At 49.1% G+C, this 26,183-nt stretch overlaps 1 protein-coding gene across 2 annotated transcripts in view; it reads left to right on the top strand.

Annotated features, from left to right (window-relative positions):
• Positions 1-6,209: 6,209 nt before the first annotated feature.
• Positions 6,210-26,183, top strand: part of ANO8 (anoctamin 8) — a 43,563-nt gene continuing 23,589 nt past the window's right edge. The window contains exons 1-4 of one of the 2 annotated variants that reach the window (XM_060275342.1): positions 6,210-6,649; positions 19,188-19,298; positions 22,984-23,116; positions 25,075-25,213. In XM_060275342.1, the coding sequence (XP_060131325.1) occupies positions 6,541-6,649; positions 19,188-19,298; positions 22,984-23,116; positions 25,075-25,213 (492 nt within the window). In that variant the 5' untranslated portion in view covers positions 6,210-6,540. Of the gene's footprint in view, positions 6,650-19,187; positions 19,299-22,983; positions 23,117-24,111; positions 25,214-26,183 lie in introns of those variants that run through there. The other variant, XM_060275343.1, reaches the window with a different exon arrangement.

Consider the following 26,183-nt stretch of genomic DNA (forward strand, 5'->3'; position numbering starts at 1 on the left):
GCTTGCGCACCAATGCTTCTCTCCTCCCTCCCTGTGTGGGGTGAGCGATGAACCCTGTTTGACAAAGTTTAATACAGATCAGGCTTACTAGCTGCTGTGCTTCCCAATATTCTCTGGCTGGCCTCTGTTATTTTCTCCTACCGATAGAAAACCTACATAAGGACTCTGTACAGGCTCTTGGATACCCCATAAGGGATAAAGGGGCAGTTTTTTCTTATAACCTAGACACACACACATAACTTAGGTTGCAATCCTAACCTCCACTTCCCCGGGAATCGAGCCTCATTGAATCCAGTGGGGTTTATTTCTGAGTAGAAACAATTGCGTAGTGATGCTTGTATTACTTAGCGCATTCAGTAACGGCACTCCTTTGCCACTGATGGGCCAACAGTTCTGGGTTGTTGTTTTATTAATCTGTTGTTTCTCCGTTTGCTCTGCTGGTGTGGAAAGGTATCTCACTCATCCTAGCAACAGCCTTGCGAGGTGGGCCAGTTTTTGTTTATCTCGATACTGATGATAGGGAGACGGGGAACGAAAGTGGGGAGTGCCATGTAACCTGAACTTCTGGGGGGAGGGGTCCTTTTAAAAAAACCAACACCTTTTCTCAAATTCCTTAGAGGACAATACAATACTGAATAATAACTTATAATAAGAATTGAAGAGTCGGACACGACTAAACAACAACATTATTTATACCGTGCCTATCTGGCTGGGTTTCCCCAGCCACTCTGGGCGGCTCCCAACAGAATATTATTATTAATAATAATAATAATAATAGTGATAAAGTGATAAAGTGATAAAATATTAAACATTAAAAACTTCCCTAAACAGGCCTGCTTTCAGATGTCTTCTAAAAGTCAGGTGGTTGTTTATTTCCTTGACATCTGATGGGAGGGCATTCCATAGGGCGGGTGCCACCACCAAGAAGGCCCTCTGCCTGGTTCCCTGTAACCTCACTTCTTGCAGGGAGGGAACCGCCAGAAGACCCTCACCCTTGGTGGACCTCAGGGTGATGGGGATGGAGACACTCCTTCAGGTCTACTGGGCCGAGGTTGTTTAGGGCTTTCAAGGTTAGCATTAACAAAGCGGCGGTGGCTCCAATCTTGAGATGAAACCAAGCAATTGCAATGCAGTTTGAGAGGTGGTGTGTATACACCTAAAATAGCGAAAAGGGTCTGCTGCCGCTGCTGCTTTTTAAAAAGTGGTTACCTCTCTGAACAATGCCAGTTTCTGGGAATGGAGTGGAGAAGAGTTGCTGCTTTGCACTCGGGTCCTGCTTGAGAGCTTCCCTGAAGAAGCATCTTGTTGGCCAACCGTGAGAAGGGGGTGCTGGACTAGGTGGGGCCCCCCTTTGGCCTGGTCCAGGAATCGGACCAGAAGAGGAACCTGCTTTAAAGCAGATTGGGCAGTTTTGTGGAGAAGGGAGGGTTGCTATGTTTTCCATAGAGCCACCCAGCCACGGTTGGAGACAGGGTGCCTCTGAATTCTTGCTGTGGATCACGAATGGGGGAGAGCTGCTGTGGCTTTTCTGTTGGATCATCTGGCTGGCCACCGTGAGAACAGGACGCTGGACTGGCTGGGCCCCTTGTGGTCTGCTGCAGCTGATGTCCTTAACCACGTAGGGCATCAGCAACCGAAAATGAATACATAACAACAATTAAGGCCAATCGTGGGCATCCGCCTGTCTCAAGAGACCTTGGAGTGCGTCTCCGGGGATGAAGTCAAACCACTGTGTTAGCAGCACTGAAGTGACCTCCCCAGGGCGCAAGCCTGGGCTGTGTGTCTGGAGATCCTGGGCTGCCCAGACGACAAGACACACACACACCCCTCTCGGCCTCACTGTTGGGCACTCACGTTTGGCACCAGCTTGGCTGCAGGAGTTGCCGGAAGGCAGTGTACAAGGCTCTGTGCAACTGCCATAGAGCTAGGTTACCAGGTTTTTTTCCAAAGCCAGTGTGGTGTAGTGGTTAAGAGCGGCGGACTCGTAATCTGGGGAACCTGGTTCGCCTCTCCGCTCCTCCACATGCAGCTGCCGGGTGACCTTGGGCTAGTCACACTTCTTTGAAGTCTCTCAGCCCCACTCACCTCACAGACTGTTTGTTGGGGGGGAGGAAGGGAAAGGAGAATGTGAGCCGCTTTGAGACTCCTTAGGGGAGTGATAAAGTGGGGTATCAAATCCAAATGCTTCTTCTTCTTCTTCTTCTTCTTCTTCTTCTTCTTCTTCTTCATCTTCATCTTCATCTTCTTCTTCTTCTTAGAATCCGGGGGCACTTTTTTTTTTTGAAAAGAGAAAAAAATATTTTAAAAAGTTATTTTTTAAAAAAAGAAGAAGTAATACCTTCTCTTCTGTGGTTTGCTCTGTCACACGACCTTCCTCTGGGCTCCGGCCTGCTCTCTTGGAGCGCTAGCTGCCATAGAGTAGGCTCAGGTCGGGTCTGGGCTCAGCCACGTATCCTTGCCCTCCCGGTGCTCTCCTACCTCTCCTCTTCAACGGTGGCAGCGGCAAGGTCGGGGCTCCCCTCTTTTTTTCTCCTTCCTCTTTCTCTCTCTTCCTTCTCCTTCTCCTTCTCCTCTCCTCCTCTCTGCATCGACTCTGGGGTTTTCCTTGCCCCGGAGCGCCACTGGGCAGCCGGCCGAGTGGCCAGGCGCTCTCACTCCCAGCTCAATTTGGGTCACGGGGTGTGTGTGTCAGCGGTTCCCCCAGTTGACACGTCGGGTGTCCCTGGTTCCCCCTCGGCGGTGGCAATGGCAGCAGCAGTCTCAGCAGCCCGGAGCCAGCCTGGTAGCGCAGTTGGCCCTGGCTGGCTTCAGGAGCTGCTCACTGCTGTGGCGCCCGCCGTTTTGCCTTGCCGGGAGTCCCCGAAGGATGTGTCTTGTGCCGTTGAACCAATCACGCAACATTCATTCCCTACTAATAAATCCACAACACTTAAAATATAAATCTGGGGACATTAAATGAAATCTGGGGACGGATTTTGTTCAGGGACGGATTTGTAGATCTGGGGATTGTCCCCGGGAAACGGGGACGTCTGGTATGTTAATCTTAGGGTATGCTAATCTGCTCTAGATTTGTGTAGGGTACAGTCTTCCCATCTATTAACAGTACCCTTCTGGCAGGTTCAGAGCACATCATGACCACTTTAGTTATCACAAACAACCTGGCAAGGTAGAACAGTCTTGTTGCAAATGGGGTGAACTGAGACGGCGGCAGCAGCAGGGTGATTGGCCTTATGGCAGCAGCATTGATATCTCTGGATTTTGTGTGTGTGTGTGTGTGTGAATTCCAGAAATGGGAGGCCAGCCATTTAAACCTAGCTCCATTTCCACCAAGAAAAACTGTTTGCTGCTTAATAATTGTTTGGAAACAGTAGTGCTGTATGGAAGTGAGAGCTGGACCATAAAGAAGGCTGATTGCCAAAGAATTGATGCTTTTGAATTATGGTGCTGGAGGAGACTCTTGAGAGTCCCATGGACTGCAAGAAGATCAAACCTATCCATTCTGAAGGAAATCAGCCCTGAGTGCTCACTGGAAGGACAGATCCTGAAGCTGAGGCTCTAATACTTTGGCCACCTCATGAGAAGAGAAGACTCCCTGGAAAAGACCCTGATGTTGGGAAAGATTGAGGGCACAAGGAGAAAGGGACGACAGAGGACGAGATGGTTGGACAGTGTTCTCGAAGCTACGGACATGAGTTTGACCAAACTGCGGGAGGCAGTGCAAGACAGGAGTGCCTGGCGTGCTCTGGTCCATGGGGTCACCAAGAGTCAGACACGACTAAACGACTAAACAACAACAACAACAAATTGTTTGGAATAACTCTGCACGTTGTCAGTGGATTGTCTTAAAATCAATTATACATCTGTCTAATTTGCAAATTTAATGAGTCCTGATTTTAAAAAAAAATGGGGGGGGGAGAGAGATTTTCAGTATGCTCACCCCCACACCCATTTTTAAAGCAAGCCGATATAAATGGTGCTGGCAAATTCAAGTTTCCGGAATGATCTGGAGTTTTAAACAATAGCCCCAAGAAGTGCTCCCCTACTCACAAGGAAGCCAAGTCACTTGCAAAGTGGTGATGCTGCCCAAAAATGATGCTTCACACAGGCATGCACTGAACCCAAACACATTACAGGCCTTAAATTCAACCTCAGCAAAGGGACCTTGTTGTACATCCCAGGTCAAGTTACCTTGCTGGTATTTTTACACCCATCTCGGGTCCCCGTCTCTAGAAATAACAGCCTGACCTTTGTCTGAGGTCAAGACAGGAAAACAACCTTGGAGAAAAGAGAAATCTGGAAAGGTTTTTAAGGCGACTTCAGCAAAAAAGCGGTGAGCCGAAGTGGGGAAGGGGAAAGACCCCCTTGATAGAGCAGAACAGCCTCTGCAAACATAACATTGTATGCAGGAGCGGCAGTAAGGATCGTAATAGCACAAAAATGGAAGGGGGCAGAGGTGCCATCGGTTCAAGATTGGTTAAGTAAACTAATTGAGTATATGAATCTGGATAAAATGACAGCGGCCAAAAGGAACATATCAAAACAGAGAATTCAAAAAGAATGGAAGTGGAGGAACACCTAAGGAAAGAAGGTATAAATAGTGAGTTGGTAGTTTGTCTAAATTAATTTGAATATCGTTTAAAGAGAATGGATGATAAGTAATGGGGAAAAGATTCACCCGCGAGGGGTGGGAAAATATAAGAAGAAAACAGGGAAATTAAGAATTACTAGAAACGATATATTAACAATCGGAAGCATTTTTATTTTTATCTTTATTTTTATTTTCATTTCATTTTTGTATTCTTTGTCTTTATTCTTATTTTTATTCTTTACATCTTTATATCTTTATTTCAATTAATTAATTTGTAATCAACTTACACTTAAGTTGCATATAATTTGTACTTAATTTGCATTTTTTGACTTTGGTTATTTTTGTGTTTATTTTGTGTTCATTTTGTGTTTGATGGTTTTCTATGTAACGTTTTTAAAGAAAGAAATAAAGGTTGTTTTTTTTAAAAAAAGAACGGCCTCCCAAAGGATTAGCAAGCTATTTTGGAGTTCTAACTCTTGGAAGGCCAAATATCACAACAATATCTAACAAGAGGGATTATTTAGCTGCGATCCCTGCATTGCATAGATGGTTCTTGGGTCCCTTTCAAGCCTACGATTCTGTGATTGTAATACAAACCTTTTCTCCTTGTCCCATAAGGCTGGTAATCCCATGGCCAAACTAGTTGGGCAGTAAGGAAATTCAGGAGAGAGGGTGTTCTGGAATACATAATTTAATGTGGAACAAGGCGTTGCGGTGGCCACTTATACAGAGGAATTTTTAAAAAATAAAAAGAGGAAGATTATTATTGTGGTGATGACAATTTGTCAAATAAACTCCGGAGAGGATAGAGGCCTAGGCAAGGCAAGCCTCCATATTCAGGCGCAGTCTTATCTCTCGGGAGCAGATGGGCAAAATAAGATGTCCTTTCCTGCCCTGCTGGTGACCTTACACTGTTTCATTGATTCGCTGGGCTCAACTGAGTTTTCTCATTCTGTGGATATGCATTTAAAACCCACCACTTGTTTTATTGTAAGCGCTTTTGGGTTGCCTTTGCAGAAAGCAGGGTATAAATATGGTGATTTTTTTGGCTAAAAATCCTGCCACGTCCGTCACTAGGAATGTGGGGGGTGGGATATTAAATCAAACAATGTATTTTGGGTATATAGGATAAGTTATTCAAGAATTCCACCTGCCTCCTTCCTTACCAACTCCCCAGCCCCCACTCACAATGAAATATTTGAGCCCCCTAAAGTTAATGGGCATAGCCATTCAAATGGTGTGCTTGTGTCTCATCTTGTGATCGATTATGTGGGGTGTTGGGGGATTACCTGCTCCCCCATAATATTTTATTCAAGTCCTCCCCCCCCCTGCTTCATTCTAACGGTATAATTTTTAAAACTGAGATGGCTCCACTTCAGTGGAGCATAGGAGACCCCGCATCTCAAGAGTCGTGGGTTCGAATTCCCTTCCAACGCTACAGTTCTATGATTCTTCTTACTTATCTCTCAAGTCTCTGAATCTTGAAGGAGGGAGGAAATTAATCCCTCGCAGGCTGCTGGCAGATGGCGCTGAGGAGACGCAGGCCAACCAGACTATTAAAAGCTCCTTGCCTTTTAACTTAACTGCTCCCCCCCTCCCCTCTCCTTTGTCCCTCCTTCTGGCTGGCTGTCTCTCGCTCGCTCGGAGGTACCTTTTGGCGCTGGTTGTACAGATCTCCGGCAGGGGCTCACCTGGCCCGGGAAGGGAGAGACACCCCCCCTTTTGCGCACCTGCCTCAGGTCCTTGCACCCCCCCCCTCCTGCCAGCCTGGATGGCGCTTCGGATGCTGCAGGTCGTCGGCCGTCCTGCGCTCCCGGCGCTGCCGCCGCCGCGCTGGCTATTGTGAGAGCAGCAGCAGCCCGGGGTTTCCTGGCGAGCGGAGAAGCCTGCATCCCGGCCTCTGCAATGCTGTCTTTGCGGTCCAGCCCTCAACCTTGAGCTCAGCAGCCACGATGCCAGAGAGCGGGGCAGGAGCGGCGCCGGGCTCCCAGGAGAGCGAGCGCCACAAGAGGGGCGCCACAGATGGCGAGGCGTCCGGGCCAGCTGCCACCGGGGTCCTGGGTGAGTATTTGGCGGGGTTTGGACCACCTCCGTGCGCTATCTCTTGGGAAGGTGGGGGCCCAACAGTGGTGCAAGGGTGGGGGGGGGTGGAAGAGAGATGAGGCCGGATTTTCCTGCTTTTCGGGGGTGCCCAGCAGACTTTGCCAAAGTTCGGGGAAACCGAACCTTTGGACCCGACTAAACCCGGGATACGGAAAGGAGGGTCGGCCGGCGCGAAAGGAGAGATGCCAAGCGATGCGGGGCATTCGTGGTACCCGGGAAAGCGCATCTCTTGGGCGTCGAGCTATTGTCTCGAAATCGTTAAGCCCCTTCCGCTTTCGAGGAAGGAAGACCCTCGCCCCAGCCTTTGTTTTGCAATGGCCTGCCACGGGTTTTCGGGAAGAGGGTCTCCGGAAGCGTTTCGGGGGGGGGTCCTCCTTTCCCCGGTGCGTATTTTTACGCACGCTTGGACCCGACACCGTTTTCGCCCGCTCGTTCTCTCCGTCTGATGTCATCCTTCCACAACGTGCAGGGGATGCTCAGCCCATTCAGAAATTCTCCTCCGCCGTACGCTCCTGCGGAGGAGGAGTGCGGAATTGCCGCCGGGTGGGCACAGAGCGGGAGAAGCAGCCCCGGCGCTGCGGTCCACTGCGGATGCTACCCGAGCCGCTTCTCGGGATGGCACCGCCGGGGAGGCGTCCGAGGGGCTCGGAAGGAGCACGTGTCGCTTGAGCTGCGGACGAGGAGGAGGCCGAGGGCCGTGGTCTGCCGCTGTGCCGAAGGAGAGAGGAAGCGCAAATACAAATGCCGGAGGCCTTTCGACCGCACCAACCAGGTTCTCCATACTGGGACCCCTTTGGGTAGCTTGAGGCTTTGCGCCTTGACGCTTTTCGGCACGGTTCGTACTGTTTTTGCCCCCAATGGCCTGGGATTTATTTACATTTTTAAAAAATAAAAAATAAATAAACTCAGGCTATTCCAGAAGAGAGTCCCTCACCTTCAGCCCAGGCAATTCGGATGTGCTTAACAGCTGGAGATGCTTTGACCAGTTTGGTCCAGCTTCTACCCCTACAATGGGTGCAAATATCTCCAGGTGGCAGATAGACGTCTAACCATGGGTGCCAGCTCCCTGGGTGCCCGAGCACCCACAAAATCCCCTGTGAAGGAGCCGGGCACCCACAAATATCTGGGCCAGGGCCATGCACGCTGCATGGCACCCACAGCCATGGGCACCCGCGGTTGTGGGGCCAAGCTGGCACTCCTGAGTCTAACAGAGGTTCCTCTTCCACCACCAAGCTGCCAAACCACCCCAGTTGTCTGAGTGAGCGACAGCTCTTTGATTCTGCAGCAAAGGTGACCTTAATTCAGCCTCCCCAAGGTTAGGAGTGGGGAATCTGGGGAGGGATGCCTGCAGATCCGGCAGAAAGAGCTCAGGGCAACAGGGCAGGCCTGCTAAGGACCTGAGGCTCCGCTGAGAGCCCTAGGGAGGAACCAGGAACACCCACCTTCTGCTAATGAGCACAACTGCTCATGGAGGAAGGGAGAAGTTCCTGAGCTATGGTTTGAAGCAGAGCATCTCAGTACCATGGCATGCCACAGAGGTCCACTTTGGATGTGTATTGTTCGCCGGCCCCTCCCCCTTCCTCTTTTGTCTTGGGCCTTCTGGGAATGGAGAATTATTCCCAGTGCAGAAGTGCAGTTTGTTGGAAGATTCAGGACAGCTTAAAGCAGGGGTCAGCAAACCTTTTCATCAGGGGGGAGGTCCACTGTCCCTCAGACGTTGTGGGGGGCCAGACCATATTTTGAAAAATATAAATATCCTGCAAGCTGGTCCCACAGCTGCCTCCGGACCTGGAGGAAGAACGCACTCTGCACGTGCTCAGGAGTGCATCTCGCCGCCACCCACTCACCGGCATTGTTGACGAGCAGCAGCCGCTCCATCGGCCCATCCCCATGGAGCTCCCAGACGGCGTGCACCACGCGCTGCGGCCTATCGTCCGAGGCCAGGTCAGCGGGTAGGCCACGCACATGGAGTGCCAGGCAGGCGGCGCACAGTTCACCCTCCAGCTGCTGCAGCGCGGCTGCCAAGCGCGCCACCAGCAGCAGCGCCAGGCGTGGGGCCAGCAGGCGCGCCAAGCTCTGGGGGAAGCCCCGCAACACACCCGTCACAATGCCCATGGTGCGTCCCAGACCTGCTGCCCGCCTGCCAACCTCTCCATCCATGGCGCGCTGGGTTTACGTCAGCGCACGGGCAGCAAGGCTTCGGATTGGCTGCAGGAACTTCCTGCAGCCAATCTGAAGCCGTGCCAGTGTCGCGGAAGTCAGTCCCCGCGCGGTGAGGTGTCCATAGTTTCTTTTCAAGGAAACACTCAGTGGCGCTGGTTTAGCTCAGCACAGGGACTAGGGCCGGATTTCAGAGCCTGGTGAGCTGCATCCGGCCCCCGGGCCGTAGCTTGCCGACTCCTGGCTTAAAGGAAGGACATCTTCACACAGCGCAGTTAAACTACTGTATGGAACTCCCTCTTGCAGGAACTCCCTTTGAATACCAGTTTCTGGGAGCCACAGAAGGAGAGCTGGTGAGCTTCCCATTGGCGCATCTGGCTGGGCACAGTGAGAACAGGGTACTTGACCAGATGGGCCACTGGCCTGATCCAGCAGGGCTCTCCTTATGTCCTTGCGCTAAGTCAGGTGTGTTAGGAGTTCCAATCCAAGGAATGCAGTAATTTACCGAGGCTGATTCAGTTGGGCCTATTCTGTTTTGAAGAGAAGAGTACCCCATTTTGCTTCCTGCTAACTTTGGTGAAAACCCAGCAGTGCCAAACCTTATTAAGTGTGCGAGAGAAATGAGATCAGATGCCAGATGTACAGTGGTACCTCGGGTTACAGACGCTTCAGGTTACAACCTCCGCTAAACCAGAAATAGCACCTCAGGTTAAGAACTTTACCTCGGGATGAGGACAGAAATTGCGCAGCGGCAGCAGCGGGAGGCCCCATTAGCTAAAGTGGTACCTCAGGTTAAGAACAGTTTCAGGTTAAGAACGGACTTCCAGAACAAATTAAGTTCTTAACCCGAGGTACCGCTGTACCTGCATTCGGTCTGATCACTTGCCACAACAGTTGCAAAAAAAATGTTTTTATTGCAGCAATTTGGAGGGGAAAGATTTGGTTTGCAGGAACCAGTGTGCCAAACCAAAACGCTTGGCAAGGCCTTAGCTGCTAGGCCATCACAAACCTCCAGGCAACAGGTTTTTGTTTTAAATCCCCTCTACCGGTTAATTGATGGCGCAGTCCTATGCGCGCTTACTTGGGAGTAAGTCCCATGGGATTCAGCGGGACTTGTCTGCTGAGTGAAATGCACGTAGCACCAGGCTCGTTGGGAAGAAACAGGTTGTAAGCTTTGCAAAAAGCATTTGGGTTCCTGTTGGATGTTTGGTTAACAAAGAGAAGTTTATCAGGAGCTGAGGTGTTAAAAAGGAAAAGCAGACCTCCTTGTCCCACAGGCTGACCTAATCGGGACTAAGTCAGGGAACAGGATACACTTTGCAGATGTTTCCGGATGTACGGGCAACAAGAATAAGGAATACAAAACGCAGGGCATAAATAAGTCTTCCTGATTCAGGGCCAACATCGCTGGAACTGTGCCGATTCCGAATGCTGAAGGGAGCCTGCATTTTCAGAGTTCTGCACAACATCAAACATTCATCGGGAAGTCGTTGCTGCCCCAACCCCAGCTATGTCCTGTATTTTTCTCTTTCCCCTGCGCTGGGATCAACGCCCTCCTCTAAGGCTATGTTGCTGCCTGCCAGTGCGCATCTATCATCTGCATATATTCTCCCAGCAATGCCAGCCTCTGCCCCCACTCTTCCTGTGCCAAGGCTATCCCTGGGCACCCACAATGCCTGGACTGTTTCCTTCCTTGCTCCGAGAGAAGCAATCTTTATTCCCGCCCAAGCAGGACCCAGATGACTGGGATGGGTGAAGAGAGGCCTGCTTTGTAAGACTCCGATCCACGCTGGATGAGTGGTTTTTTGGGGGTGGGGAGAAGCTTTCAACGTCCTTCTCCAGAACCTCCCCAGCTTAGCAGGGGAAGCCGAATCCTGAAACCGATTCAGCCTGGTGCGTAGGACGAGTTACGAGCCCATCCACATATCCCAGAGGAAAACTGGGCTTGCTGAAGCCTGCAAACATGGACCAGATTCACAGCTCACTTCTTAACCATCCTAGAAAGGACGGAGTTGGGAACTGTGCAACATGTCAACTCTCATCAGTTCCAGTAGCCAGCATGCCCAATGGTCAGAGACAATGGAAACTGGAGTACGGGAACATCTGGAAGGAGGGAGGGGGCTAGGAGAGGGCGTAACTCAGGGCACAGGTTTTTTTTGGGGGGGGTGCAGGGTGTCGAGAGCTGCTGTGTCCTTCTCAGGCACCCGCCAGCTCCCGAGAAGGACGCAACAGCTTGCAGCGCCCTGTGAGCCCGGCGCCGTTTTTGTGAGTCTTGCAAAAGCGACCCTGGCACCGTGAGTGCGCCCCTCAAAGCTGGCCAGCCAATGGACAGGGGTGCTCCACATTTCCACGGTGTGCCCCATCCCTATGGTGTGCTGTGCGCTCAGGCCCCAGGTGCCAGCGGGGAACACCTTGCCACTGCGCAGAGGGTCTCTCAACCCTCAACTGAGAAGAAACATTCCTTACTCCATGCAAGAGACGGAAGAATGTCTCTGTTTAAAGAAGAGTCGGGAATGCCTCTCCTTAGATCAAGGAAGAGTAAACTTGTGGCCCTCCAGATGTTGCTCAGCATTAGAAGTCGACACGACAGAAGTTTATAGAATTTTTAATATACAGTGGTACCTTGGTTCTCAAACTTAATCCGTTCCGGAAGTCCGTTCCAAAACCAAAACGTTCCAAAACCAAGGCACGGTTTCCCATAGAAAGGAATGCAAAACGGATTAATCCGTTCCAGACTTTTAAAGACAACTCCTAAAATGGGAGTTTAACATGGATTTTACTATCTAACAAGACCACTGATTCATAAGATGAAAGCAAAAATCAGTGTGCTGTACTGTAAAATAAATAAGACAGTACATGGGACACGGGTGGCACTGTGGTCTAAACCACAGAGCCTAAGGCTCGCCGATCGGAAGGTCGGTGGTTCGAATCCCCGCGGCGGGGCGAGCTCCCGTTGCTCGGTCCCAGCTCTTGCCAACCTAGCAGTTCGAAACCAAGTCAAAGTGCAAATAGATAAATAGGTACTGCTCCGGTGGGAAGGTAAATGGCGTTTTCCATGCACTGCTCTGGTTCGCCAGAAGCGGCTTAGTCATGCTGGCCACATGACCCGGAAGCTGTACGCCGGCTCCCTCGGCCAATAAAGCGAGATGCGCACTGCAACCCAAGTCATCCGCAACAGTGACTTTAATAATAATAGTAGTAGTAGTAGTAGTAGTAGTAATAATAATAATTATTATTATTATTATTATTATTATTATTATTATTATTATTTCCCGTTCTGGTTGCGTTGCCCCAGCCACTCTTTTTCTACAGATGACTAAGGGCCGGGTGGAATTGAGCGGGGGATTTTGGGGGCCAGAGAACTGACGGGGAATTGATTTGGGGTGAAGGATCAACAGAAGGATTTTCCCGTGGGCACCATTGGGCAGGGGGAGCCACCAGGCCTGCCTTCCGCACAACACTTGGGAGCCTGAATTCCATCTCTGCATATAAATGAGCATATGTAAGATTTATGCAAATTTGTGTCTGCAAGCAAGGGGTGGGGATGGGCATGCCCCAAATCTTCCTAAGCCCTTAGCGAAGCGGATGGAAAGCTAGAATTACTTTTGGTCGGCGCAGAGCTTTCGAGAGGGAGGTGGTTCAGGCCCCAGGGAACCCCCTGACCCCATTATTTCCCTACTTAGGGCAGCGAACCTTTGCTTGTTATCGCTCTGTAGGCCTGATCTGAGAGCAGCTGTGCTCTTTGCACCCCCTTGGCTTCGAACCAAGGCCTCTTGCCGTCCACACCCATTTCCTGCCACCCGTTCCAGTCCGGCCGGATTTTTTTGTGGCGCAAGGTATCTGTGATGCCTAGAAGGTTTCTAACCCTGTGTTGGAGGCAGTAAATGTCTCTGAATACCCATTTCTGGAAATCACAAGTGGGGAGAGTAATAACAACAACAACAACAACAACAACAACAACAACAACAACAACAACAACAACAAACAACACTGTTTTAAAGAGAACATGTTGGTATATATAGACTAAGTTTGTAAAGTAGACTTAGGAAATACAGTAATAATATTCCAAGAATATTAAAGAAGAGATGTGTAAGATGCGATGTAAAGAAGAACTTTAAGGGATAATGAGTTTTGGAGGAGGAAAGTCACATGGGAGTATTAGTATTTTATTTTTATTTTTTCCCTTTCCTTCTTTTTTGTTTTTCCTTTATTATATGGGTTATTATTTGTATTTGTATTATTTGTATTTCTGTTTATGTGAGTGATCAATGTTTGCTTGCAAAATAAATAATCTTTAACAACAACAACAATAACATATTTATACCCCACCCATCCGGCTGGGTTTCCACAGCCAGTCTGGGCGGCTCCCAACAGATTAAAAACAGAATAAAACATCAAACATTAAAAACTTCCCTGAACAGGGTTGCCTTCAGATGTCTTCTAAAAGTCAGGTAGTTGTTTATTTCCTTGACATCTGATGGGAGGGCATTCCACAGGGCAGGCGCCACCACCGAGAAGGCCCTCTGCCTGGTTCCCTGTAACTTCACTTCTCACAGGGAGGGAACCGCTGGAAGACCCTCGGAGCTGGACCTCAGTGTCTGGGCAGAACGATGGGGGCTCACCTGTTTCACTCAGGTGGTGCCTCGGGGCTCCCCTTTGGAGGCATCCGGTTAACGAACAGGATTCTGTACTCCAAGGGGCCTCCTTTGGCCGGATGCAGCCGCTCCAGGGCTCTTCTTTGCTTCTCAGGATTCCTAAGTGGAGCCTCCAAGGACAGAGCCAGTCTACCTTAGAATGGCGGAGAGTGGAGATTATATATATAAGCTAATCACCAAACTCAGATATATAAGCTAATCACCAAATGGAACCTTAAACCTAGGTTGCGGTCGCCACAATGCTATGTCTAGCCAAAATTCTTTTTTCCAATGAAGAAATAATAATAATAATAATAATAATAATAATAATAATAATAATAATAATCTATATAGCTTTATATTTAAGGAAAACCATTTACAATACATTAAAACATCAAATGCAACTATCCAGAACAAAACAAATTCAGGCTTCTGGGAAAATATTTCAGATCCTTCCCTGACATTTTGCTTCCCCCTTGTTTATTTACCTACTCTATTTATACGGCTGCCCCATAGCAGAAGGACTCTAGGAAGGCAGGGTGGTGTAGTGGTTAGAGTGACAGACTAGGACCTGGGAGATCAGGGTTCGAATCCCCACTCCTTCATGAAACTCACTGGGTGACGTTGGAGTCAGTCGCAGCCTCTTAGCCTACCTCGCAGAGGTGTTGTAGGGATTAACTGTAGAGGGGGTGAACCATGGGCTCCTTGGAGAAAAAGGTGGGTTATAAATGTAACAAATAAGCTCTTCTGCTGACCTCCTTAAGAAAGCTGGAGGGGACAGCCAGATGGAGATGTCAGTCGCCAGCCTGACATCCAGAGATCTCCATGTGGTCGCAATTGGACCCACGCCAGTCAGAAAACGCGCCTGGCGCCTGGCTAATTTCTAACACTGGGAGAAAGCTACTGCTGTCACCATTTTTTGAGGGTTTGCCTTTGGAGCACTGTGAGGACAGGAGGCTGGGCTTAGATAGGCCTCCTTTGGGTCGGATCCAGCCGCTGCCGAGCTCTTATGAATCATACGAACATGTGGCAAAACTGAATGCCCTTTGCACCTGTGAGTATTTCTACACAGACAGGCGTACAAAATAGCCAAGGTGACCTGTCTTTGCATGGCCTGGCGGCTTTGCTTTCAAGCCCTGGACCAAACCTTGTTCTTGCCCCTTAATTTTGGACTTTTCGTTGCTCGGGAGAAGAGGGACGGATGGGAAATAGAACAAAGGAGACCGCCTGGCCCCGTGCATCCGTTCTGGTGGGAACTCCATCACCGGAGGCGGTTGCCATAGAGACGGGTAGCGTTTCGCAGCCCTGCTCCTTCCCCTCCTCTTTCCACTGTTTTCCCAGTGGAAGGTGCTGAAGTGGGGAACTTACTCCTGCTGGCATCTTTCTGGGGGTGGCTTCAGCAACCAGGTAAGGGACCTTGAAAAGGGACCTCTTTGATGCAGTTGCCGAGGGGCAAGTTGTTTTGCACAGCAACATCCAGCAGAGATGAGACAAGCTGGGGAGCTTGCATTTGAGGCATCGAGTTTTAGGCCTGTCGTAAAAAATTAGCAGCTTTCGGCTCACACTGCAAACCTTTCTTTCCGACTGCAGAGCCACGGGGGCTGGGCTTTCTGTTCTTATCATCGTTTCACGGGTTTTCATTCTGACGGCTTTTTGGGGGGAACTTGTTTCTGAACGTTGCCGCCTTTGTCCCTGTTGTGCACCTGGGTCAGGATTGCAAAGGAGCTGGACGTGAGATGGACTGCAGGACGGAAAGCCATGCCTGTTGGATTTTTGCTGCCAAGGTGGCCAGAGGGGACGTTTGGCAACCCTGCAGAGAAGGAGCTGGAGTTAACTATTGGTGTGTTGGGGGGGACTCCAGAGGTGCTTTGTTGCGCATTCATGATTATTTGTGCTCAGAACGGCACCAGGGGGGTTATGCGCTATCCTGTTTTCAAGACTGCAAAAGTTTCTGGACGGACGGACACGGCACTTGGTTCCCTTTCCTGTGCATGTCCCCAAACTTCCTGCCTGAAAGGCTGGAACTTTTCGTATCGTCAAAGTTCTGGTTATTTATTTATTTCCTCCCACTTTCGCTCCGCAGAAGTGCCCCCTCCGGGCGCCGCTAATGCAATAACACTTGGGAAGCAGTGCAGAAAGGCAGATGAGGTGGAATGATGTATCGAAAGCGAAGGATAAACCCACCAGCAAATGCACAAATGTTACATCAGTGACATGTTGCAGTACACCCCTAACATAGGCGCCAACTCCATGGGGCTGAGGACAGCTCAGCCCGCCCCCACCCCCTACCCCCCTGGATGCAAGGATGGGGCTCAGAGGGCCTTCTCGGTGGTGACTCCTGCCCTGTGGAACGCCCTCCCACCAGATGTCAAGGAAGTAAACAACGATCTGACTTTTAGAAGACATCTGAAGGCAGCCCTGTTTAGGGAAGTTTTTAATGTTTGATGTTTATCGTGTTTTTAATGTTCTGTTGGGGGCTGCCCAGAGTGGCTGCAGAAAACCAGCCAGATGGGCAGGGTTTAAATAATTTGTTGTTGTTGTTGTTATTTAGCTCAGGTCAAAGGGGCAGCTATCGTGTTTCCGACAATAGGTGACCTGATGCCCCAGTAGGAAGGCTACTAGCTAGATGCAATGCCCAAAATCTCCCCCTGCTTCTCCCTCCCCATGGCATCTTGTGCGCATGGAAACTCCATTGGTACCCACCAATTACAAACACAAGCCCATGTTCCATGAGCAGCTGGTTCCACCCAGAAAGACCCCAAGAACGGCGTGAAAACGGCAACATAGAAACGTGAGGTTCTAGTCCTCAGGTTTCTGAATGCCAATTTAAATAGCAAGATGCATTCCACCGAGTCCCTTCAGGTGGCCGTCCTGAAGGGAACTACACCTTTGCACCTCTGGCGACATCCCCCTGCGACGGTGTTGCCAACTGTTTTCTGTGGCTGTGCTCCTGCGCCTTTAACATTCATTCATTGAATTTATATACTGCCCTATACCCAGAGGCCTCAGGGCGGTTCACAAACAAAGATCACAATATAGAAAATCAAAATAAAAACAATCATACAACAACACCCCCCAAAATAAGTCACAATATAAAGGATATAGGATGTTGATTAGGTCAGCCAAAGGCCTGGTTAGAAAGGAATGTTTTTTTCCTGGTGCCTAAAGGTGTATAATGAAGGCACCCGGTGAACTTCCCTGGGGAGAGCATTCCACAGATGGGGAGCCACTGCAGAGAAGGCCCCGTTCTCGTGTTGCCACCCTCCAGACCTCTTGAGGAGGCGGCACACAAAGAAGGTTCATATGAAGAGAGGCAGTCTTTGGGGTATTGCGGTCCTGAGCCATTTAAGGCTTTGTAGATCAAAACCAGCACTTTGAATTGGGCCCGGAAACTAATCGGTAGCCAGTGCAATCGGACCAGGTTCACTGCAATATGCTCAAACCGTCTTGCCACCCGGTGAGCAACCTGGCCTCTGAATTCTGCCCCGGCTGAAGTTTCCGAACCGTCTTCAGAGGCAGCCCTACATATAACACATTACAGTAATCCTCACGCTCAGACGTAATTTCTGCGGTAAGGGATGTAATATGGGCAACGATTCTTTGAAACATATGCTTTTACCGTGTCCCACACTTACCAAGCTTTGGGAGAAAATGCTGGACTCTGTAAATAAGACACTACCGGGAGGGGGGAGAGTTAAAGATTTTCAGAGGTGCGTATGCTCTTGAACGATCTATACCCACTGGATGGAAATTGACAACAGGACAGTGAAAATGGTGGCCAAAGGACTGATAAATTGGAAGAATAGAGATTTGTTGTCGTTTAGTCGTTTCCGACTCTTTGTGACCCCATGGACCAGAGCACGCCAGGCACTCCTGTCTTCCACTGCCTCCCGCAGTTTGGTCAAACTCATGTTAGTAGCTTCAAGAACACTGTCCAACCATCTCGTCCTCTGTCGTCCCCTTCTCCTTGTGCCCTCCATCTTTCCCAACATCAGGGTCTTTTCCAAGGATTATATAATAATAATAATAATTTATTATTTATACCCCGCCCATCTGGCCGGGTTCCCCCAGCCACTCTGGGCGGCTTCCAACAAAACATTAAAATACAGAAAGAAAGATTCTTCTCTTCTCATGAGGTGGCCAAAGTATTGAAGCCTCAGCTTCAGGATCTGTCCTTCCAGTGAGCACTCAGGGCTGATTTCCGTAAGAATGGATAGGTTTGATCATCTTGCAGTCCATGGGACTCTCAAGAGTCTCCTCCAGCACCATAATTTGATACAATTCCTCTTATTCAGTGGCTCGACAACGCAGCAATATTGGCAACATATGAAGGGACTGCTTATAGACGCAGACTTTCTTTGGATAAATGCAACGATATCTGGAAGAAGTTTACACAGATATATTAGTTTATTTAAGAGCTGGTCCTCGACCGTAATAATAAATAAATTTAATAAAAAATATTAGTTTATTGACAATTCTATGTGTATTAGGATAATAAGAATATACACATCTGTACATTAATTTATGTTTTATTTCTCTCTTTTTTATTCATTCTCACTCACTTTTTTATTTCTTTTCCTGTCACACTCCTACCTTTTTATACATGAAATTCATATATATTTGCATGGGTTTGGGGCAGGGGTCTGCAACCTGCGGCTCCGGAGCCGCATGTGGCTCTTTTACACCTTTGCTGCGGCTCCGGAGCGGATACAAGGGGAGGAGGCGTCTGAGCCATGCGCTGCCTGAGCCATGCGGCGGCGGCCGCCACGCTCGCCAGACACTCTCGCGGTGCCCACCGTCGCCAGAGCACACAGCTGCGGCTGTGCGCCTGCGCCCCGCACGGCGCCCGCCGGAGTCCACAACTCCGCTGTGCGCGTGCGCTGTGCAAAAAGGACGCGAGGTGACGTTAGCAGCCCGGAGAGCGTGGTCGGCCCCCTCCCTGCATCAGCCCCTCCCCGCCGCATTTCTGCAGCCAATAGGCTCACGGGGGCGGGGGCGGAGTTATTTATTTTTTTAAACTGGCGCGCTTCTTCCCGCCCAGCAGCAGAAAAGGCTTGCGGGCTCGGAGCGCGTGTTTGCTGCTGCTGCTCCTGCCTGCGGCCTGCCTGTGGCCTCCTGCCGGCCTGGTCAGGAGATTGAGGTAGATGTATTAATGGGAGCAACTCACATGAAACCATACAGGTGTCCTAATAAGGGAGTCAGAGTTTTGCCCATTCCCAGTAATCAAGGCAGCCCAAACTCAAAGTTATTTTTATAATGACGAGGATGACATTGGGCCCTCATTATTAATTATTATTTACATCAGGTACACTGGGGCCCTGATTAATTTTCTATGGTATTTTGGGGCATTGATTATTGGGCATAGCAAATTTTGCTATGGGGCCCTCTGATTTCTAATTACGTCCCTGTTTTGCGGCTCCCAGTTTATTTTTTTTCTTTGGAAACGGGTCCAAGTGGCTCTTTTTGTCTTAAAGGTTGCAGACCCCTGGTTTGGGGCAACTTTTTCGGCTACATGGCTGTGAGCCAGACTAGCTTTTAAAGGCGTAGGAGGAGCACACCTAGTTTTGCTTTCGAAAAGTTGCCAGCCCGGTGGAGATGAAGATGCAAGGCCGGCCTTGGTCCCACCTGCCGTCGTCGTGCACACCCCTCTTGAGAGGCGGGGTGTTTTAAGTGGCTCATCCTTGCTCTCCTTCACCTCACAGATAAGCTCTTCGGAAAGAGGCTCCTGCAGGCCGGGCGATACATCATGTCCCACAAATCGTGGATGAAAACGGTGCCTACAGAAAACTGCGATGTGCTGATGACTCTGCCAGGTGCGTTTTGCCAAATTAGGCAGTTTCAGTTCTTTGGTTCAAAACAGAGGGACATAGGAGGCTGCCGGCTGCCAAGTCAGAACTCTGCTCCACCTAGCTCACTTTTGCCTACACTGGCTGGCAGCAGCGGCCGTCCAGGGTTGCAGGCAGAGGATGCGGGTGGCGCTGTGGTCTAAACCCTGAGCCTCTTGGACTTGCCGATTGGAAGGTCAGCGGTTCAAATCAACGTGACGGGGTGATCTCCTGTCGCTCTCTCCCAGCTCCTGCCAACCTAGCAGTTCAAAAGCACACAAGTGTAAGTAGATAAATAGGTACCACTGTGGCGGAAAGGTAAACGGCGTTTCCATGCACTCTGGTTTCCATCACGGTGTCCCGTTGCACCAGAAACTGTTTAGTCCTGCTGGCCACATGACCCGGAAAGCTGTCTGCGGACAAACGCTGGCTCCCTTGGCCTGAAAGCGAGATGAGCGCCACAACCCCAAAGTCGCCTTTGACTGGAGTCCTTTTCCTTTATCTTTACCCTATGTTCCTCCCCCCCCCCCTCCGCGAACCCAGAGAACAGTAGGGACGGACGGCTAGGGACAGAGCCTCCACACCCAGGCACTGTCTACCCGCAAAGCCGCAAAGGAAAACGGGCAGGTGCAGAAGCTTCCAGATCAGTTCTGTGTGCTGAAAAAGCCGGCTTTTGCCAAGGCCCTAGTGGGTGGCGGCTCCCCTGAGCGCCCCCCCCCTTTCCGGGCAGGGAAACAAAAATTGCTGCATGTTAGTTTCAGGCTCGATCGCTTGTAATTAGACACTAGGCTGGGCGAGAGGCCAGACCGTAATGTAGTATGGAGGAAAAGGAGAGAGAGAGAGAGATGAGTTTCTCTTCTTAAGCCTTCCGATGCCCCCCCCCTTTTGATCAGGAAGGTCCCCTGCAGGAACCTGGCAATTGCGTCACTCATCCGATATATTTTTTTAAATTCATTTCATTTTGTAACGTACATAAAGCAGAGAGGGCGTAATTGTAACGGCACATGAAGGTGCAAAAAGAGGAAAATTAAACTACTAAGCAGGCACATATAATGTGTACTGTGGGAGCTTGTTATTTCAACCCACGTGCAAGAAAAAACCGTCCCCGTTATCGGATGATCAAGTCTGGTTACAGATTTTCCGTTCTTAAAACGGTGGTTCCGCTGTATACTACTACGGTACTACTACAACAAACATCAAACATGTGATAAAGCAATGCCAAGTCATATTAAAAATGCCTGGAGGTTCTAGTCCTCATTGAAACCTCAAATTACATGCAATTTTCTCCCTTATGAGGGACCCAGGTGGCGCTGTGGGTTAAACCACAGAGCCTAGAGCTTGCTGATCAGAAGGTCGGCAGTTCGAATCCCTGCGACGGGGTGAGCTCCCGTTGCTCGGTCCCAGCTCCTGCCCACCTAGCAGTTCGAAAGCACATCGAAAGTGAAAGTAGATAAATAGGTACCGCTCTGGCGGGAAGGTAAACAGCGTTTCCATGTGCTGCTCTGGTTCGCCAGAAGCAGCTTTGTCATGGTGGCCACATGACCCGGAAGCTGTCTGCGGACAAACGCCGGCTCCCTCGGCTTTATAGAGCGAGATGAGCACCGCAACCCTAGAGTCGGACACGACTGGACCTGATGGCCAGGGGCCCCTTTACCGTTACCTTTTTCTCCCTTATAGCTCTGTTCCAGAGGGAGCATTCTCCAAGGGCCCAATGTAAGATTTGGGTCTGTTGTCCATTGCAGTGTTTCTCAACCTTTTTTGGGCCACGGCACACTTGTTCTATGAAAAAAAATCCCGCGGCACACCAACTCTGTGCCGCCCTATAATTAGTTTAGTTTGGAGGGGAGACGTAATCATTACACACACGGGTGCAAAAAGTGCATGGTGTAAAAGTTGGAGTTTAATGGCAAAAGACTGTTGAGGGGTTCCTTTGCGGGTCTGTTCTGCATTATGTCCTTGGCAGAGCCACTCGCCGCCTTCTCCCCATGCGCGCAGCCCCGGCGGCGAAGTTTCTGCAGCGGAAGGGAACAAACGACGGACCGACCTCCGATCGGTCCCTGTCTGTGTGGGCTGGGGCTTCTTGGTGAGGCTCCCTTTTGAGGCTCCCACATGCGGCTCCGGAGCCGCGGGTTGCCGACCCCTGGGCTAGCAAGAAGAGCACCTCACCTTCTGCAGGACTCCTTGCCGAAGAGGCCGCTCACTCCCGCGCCGACCAAAAAACTCCCGGGCGCCGCCAGCAAGAGGAGCGAGAGCGAGACAAACAGCCGCAGTGGTGGCTGTTGAGAGCTGCGCTCGCCCCGCCCCCGTCGGGACCCGGCCGGCTTCCTTTCCGGCGGGTCAGCGCCCCTAATGGCGGCCGCCAGTCACGTGACAGGGCAGCAAATCGCCCTTCTCGTCGCCAGCGTCTCCCGGCACACCAACCAGCGTCCCGCGGCACAGTAGTGTGGCGCGGAACAGCAGTTGAGAAACGCTGGTTCATTGAATTGCAATTATGATTCAAGCTGCCTAGATCACATATAAGACCAATACTTTTCACATTATTATTATTATTAATCGTTACATTTGTACCCCGCCCAACTGGCTGGGTTGCCCCAGCCACTCTGCGTGGCTTCCACCATACAGTATAATAAAACACCACACATTAAAAACCTCCAGATACAGGACTGCTTTCAGATGTCAGTGGTGCAGTTCTTTTTCGTATAATTTTTTAATTTGATTTTAAAAATGTATAAACATTCAACAAAAAACAATTCAAAATCCAAATATCGAGATTGCTCTGAATCAATCCCCTGACTTCTCCCCATCCCTTCCTTAGGCCCCAATGATAATATTTACAACTGCATATCAATACTTATCCAAATTTTTATCCTTCTAAATTATCCATACTTTCCATTACTTTACAAGTGCGGTTAAAATCCTGCTGATGTTCTAACCTGCTTACAGTGGTCTCATAGATAAATTATAAACTTCCCCCATTCTTTCTTTAAAGTTCTTGTCTTCTTGATTTCTGAACTTCCCAGTTAATTTTGCCATTTCGGCGTAGTCCATCAACTTCATCTTTACCTGAAGAAGTGTGCACGCACACGAAAGCTCATACCTATGACAAACTTAGTTGGTCTCTAAGGTGCTACTGGAAGGAGGGCGTTCCACATGGCAGGTGCCACCACCAAGAAAGCCCTCTGCCTAGTTCCCTGCAACTTCGCTTCTCACAGTGAGGGAACTGCCAGAAGGCCCTCGGAGCTGGACCTCAGTTTCTGGGCTGAACGATGGGGGTTAAGTTGTGGGCTCACTGTACCGTTTGATTGTAGAAAAGTCTCAAAGCGGTTTACAAAAAAAAAAAAGCAGGGGGAGAGATAAAAGCAATTAAATAACGACTAACAAAATTGAAAGCATAACGTAAAAACACACGCAGGAAGTTGAAAGTGCAGCAGAATACACTACATATTTCTAAGCACCTGGGGAGGCTTGTCCGAAAATGAATTTATTCAGCAGGTGCCAAAAACAGCACAGTGATATCGAGAGGCAGGGAATTCCAGTGTCCTTTTTTAACAGGTACATTAAATAAAAATCAGTCGAAAGATCCCTAACTGGTTGATCCGAGCGTTTAAAATGAACCAACCACCGCAGCCTCGGAGTGCCTGAAATCCGTATCTCGCTTACTCTCCTTTTCCAGACACGACCGACGACCACACGCTTCTGTGGCTGCTGAACCACATTCGCCTGGGGATTCCGGAGCTCATTATTCAGATACGGCACCACAAGCACACCCGAGTCTACGCCTTCTTCGTCACAGCGAACTACGAAAGGCAGGTCACGTCTCTGGAGGGTGGCAGGTTTTGGGTGGGCTGGCAGGAAGCGAGGAGGGGCTTTTGCCTTTTAAAACCATGTCAGAATTATAAAGAATTCCAGTCGTACCTTGGATCCCGAACGCCTTGCGAGTCAAACGTTTCGGCTCCCGAACGCCACAAACCCGGAAATGACAGTTCCGGTTTGCGAACATTCTTTGGAACCCGAACGTCCGACGCGGCTTCCGATTGGCTGCGGGAGCTTCCTGCAGCCAATCAGAAGCCGCGACTTCGTTTCCGAACGTTTTGGAAGTCGAACGGACTTCCGGAACGGATTTTGTTCGACTTCCGAGGTACCACTGTATAGGGCTTGGGGAGGAGAGAATTCAGGATAATGCCTCCACTGGATATGGGCTAGAACTTTTCCCACACCTATCTGGTGATGCTATCGGAGATGGATGGGGCTTTTTGAAGGGAAGGGAAAAGTGAAGGCAGCCTTCCCTCCTCTAATATATATATATATATATATATATATATATATATATATATATATATATATATAGTATTTTTTATTATGTCCTGAGCAAATCTATCGTCTGTTGCTTTAAAGATGAATTTTAACAAGGAGAAATGTAAAGTACTACACTTGGGCAAAAAAAAAAAAAATGAAAGGCACAAGTACAGGATGGGAGACACCTGGCTTGAGAGCAGTAGATGTGAAAAGGATCTAGGAGTCTTGGTAGACCACAAACTTTACATGAGTCAGCAGTGTGATGCAGCAGCTAAAAAAGCCAATGCAATTCTGGGCTGCATCAATAGGAGTATAGCATCTAGATCAAGGGAAGTAATAGTACCACTGTATTCTGCTCTGGTCAGACCTCACCTGGAGTACTGTGTCCAGTTCTGGGCACCACAGTTCAAGAAGGATACTGACAAGCTGGAATGTGTCCAGAGGAGGGCAACGAAAATGGACAAAGGCCTGGAAACTATGCCTTATGAGGAACGGCTTAGGGAGCTGGGTATGTTTAGCCTGGAGAAGAGAAGGTTAAGGGGTGATATGATAGCCATGTTCAAATATGTAAAAGGATGTCATATAGAGGAGGGAGAAAGGTTGTTTTCTGCTGCTCCAGAGAAGCGGACACGGAGCAATGGATTCAAACTACAAGAAAGAAGATTCCACCTAAACATTAGGAAGAACTTCCTGACAGTAAGAGCTGTTCGGCAGTGGAATTTGCTACCAAGGAGTGTGGTGGAGTCTCCTTCTTTGGAGGTCTTTAAGCAGAGGCTTGACAGGCATATGTCAAGAATGCTTTGATGGTGTTTCCTGCTTGGCAGGGGGTTGGATTGGATGGCCCTTGTGGTCTCTTCCAACTCTACGATTCTATGAAATCAAGATAAATCAAAAGTCAAAGCAAGCTCATTTCGCTCAAGTCTGATCGCCAATGCATTATAGAAACTTATTTGCGCAGGTCTGTGTCTCAAGGTATGTATAAATTGGTCATCTCTGTAGTTTCATGGTGTATCTTTGCATATTCCTCACATTGTGAAAAGAATATCCTTTATCTCCTTTTTTTGGCTGAACGGACCAAGGATGGTCGCAGGCAGCAACAAATAAACTTTGACTCAAGATTGTTGTTGTAGCTAGCAGGAGCGAAACCCTGAAATTAGGTTAGAGGATATTAAGTCGCCAGCGGGCTGCACCATCTTCTCTTGGCAACTTCTGGTGGGGATAATGCACAGCAACTCGCCTTTGAAGGGGAAAGAAACGTCGACAGGAAATAAACGTTGCTGCCGTTGTGCATTTGGCAGAGCTGGGAAATTAAGAAAGGAGGAAACTATTGCTTTGCAGACCAAAAGCTGCAATAGCTGATAGGTTTGTCTAGTTGCCACTTTAGCTGCTTGGGCTTCAGAGCATGTGCAGACTTCCTGCCCTCTCAGTCTCCTTTCTCCTCCCCCTCCACCCCCGTTCTTCTCGGCAGCTTGCTCCGGGGGGCTGATGAGATAGGCTTGCGGAAGCCGGTGAAAGCGGAGTTTGGAGGTGGGATGCGGAGCTTCTCCTGCGAGGAGGATTACATCTACGAGAACATCGAAAACGAACTTTATTTTTTCACTTCTCAGGTGGGTGATGCCCCCAGGACTAGGCTGTGTGGGATGTGATGCATAGATGGCAGTAGAATACAACATTCCTTGTTTTCCTAGAGTGGACATGCAAGGGGATGTTTGGACCAGCCAGTCGAAAACTTCCTGTTTTCTCCTGGGCTGGGACATACTTCCTCTTGCATGTGACTAGAGGTGGGCGTGACCTTACCTGTGCAGGTAACAGAACCACAAGGCACGCAGCCCCCCCTCCCCTCTTTTTCCATCTTCCTTTCATCGTTTGAGCTGCAGTGACTACCCATATTGGGTGGATCCACTCTGTAACTAAGTCTGCCTTCAGGGATCCATCTGTGAACTGAATGTGTGAGTAAACTTCTTTTATATACCGCATCTTTCCGTGTATAAGACACGGTATACAATTAAAAAACAGGATGAGACATTTTTCTTGTATGCTGTGATAGCTGTAAGAACTCTGATCGCATCCTATTGGAAGAACAATATCTTGGAATGGCAGGAGAAATTATTTGGCTATTTAGATTTGGATAATTTTACCAATTCAATTAAGGGGTATCCTAATAAGAAATTTCATCAAAATTGGGTTAAATTTGAAGAGTACATGAAGGGACAGTGCCCCACGATAAAATCTTGGGTCTATTTTTAATGCCTCATATTGAGTTGGTTTGACTTAATTTAAGCTGACAAAGCTGAATGATGATGAATTCTCCCCCCCTTTGTGAGTTATGATTTATTTGAGAACTATAGGATATATATATGTAGGTTTGAGGTGAAGCAGTACCAGAGTACAGTAATTAAAGAACCTGAGAGAGAGATAAGTGGAAGTCTAACAGGGGAGGAGATATAGGGGAATAAATAAAGGTGTAAGGCAAATAGCAAATTAAGAATATAGTTGAATGTTTTTTTGGTTATTTTGCCTTTGGATAGGAATGAATATCTGAATGTATGATTTTCGTTTTTGTTTGTTTGTGATTTC

Source organism: Zootoca vivipara, chromosome 6 (assembly GCF_963506605.1).
Source record: "Zootoca vivipara chromosome 6, rZooViv1.1, whole genome shotgun sequence".
Lineage (NCBI taxonomy): Eukaryota > Metazoa > Chordata > Lepidosauria > Squamata > Lacertidae > Zootoca > Zootoca vivipara.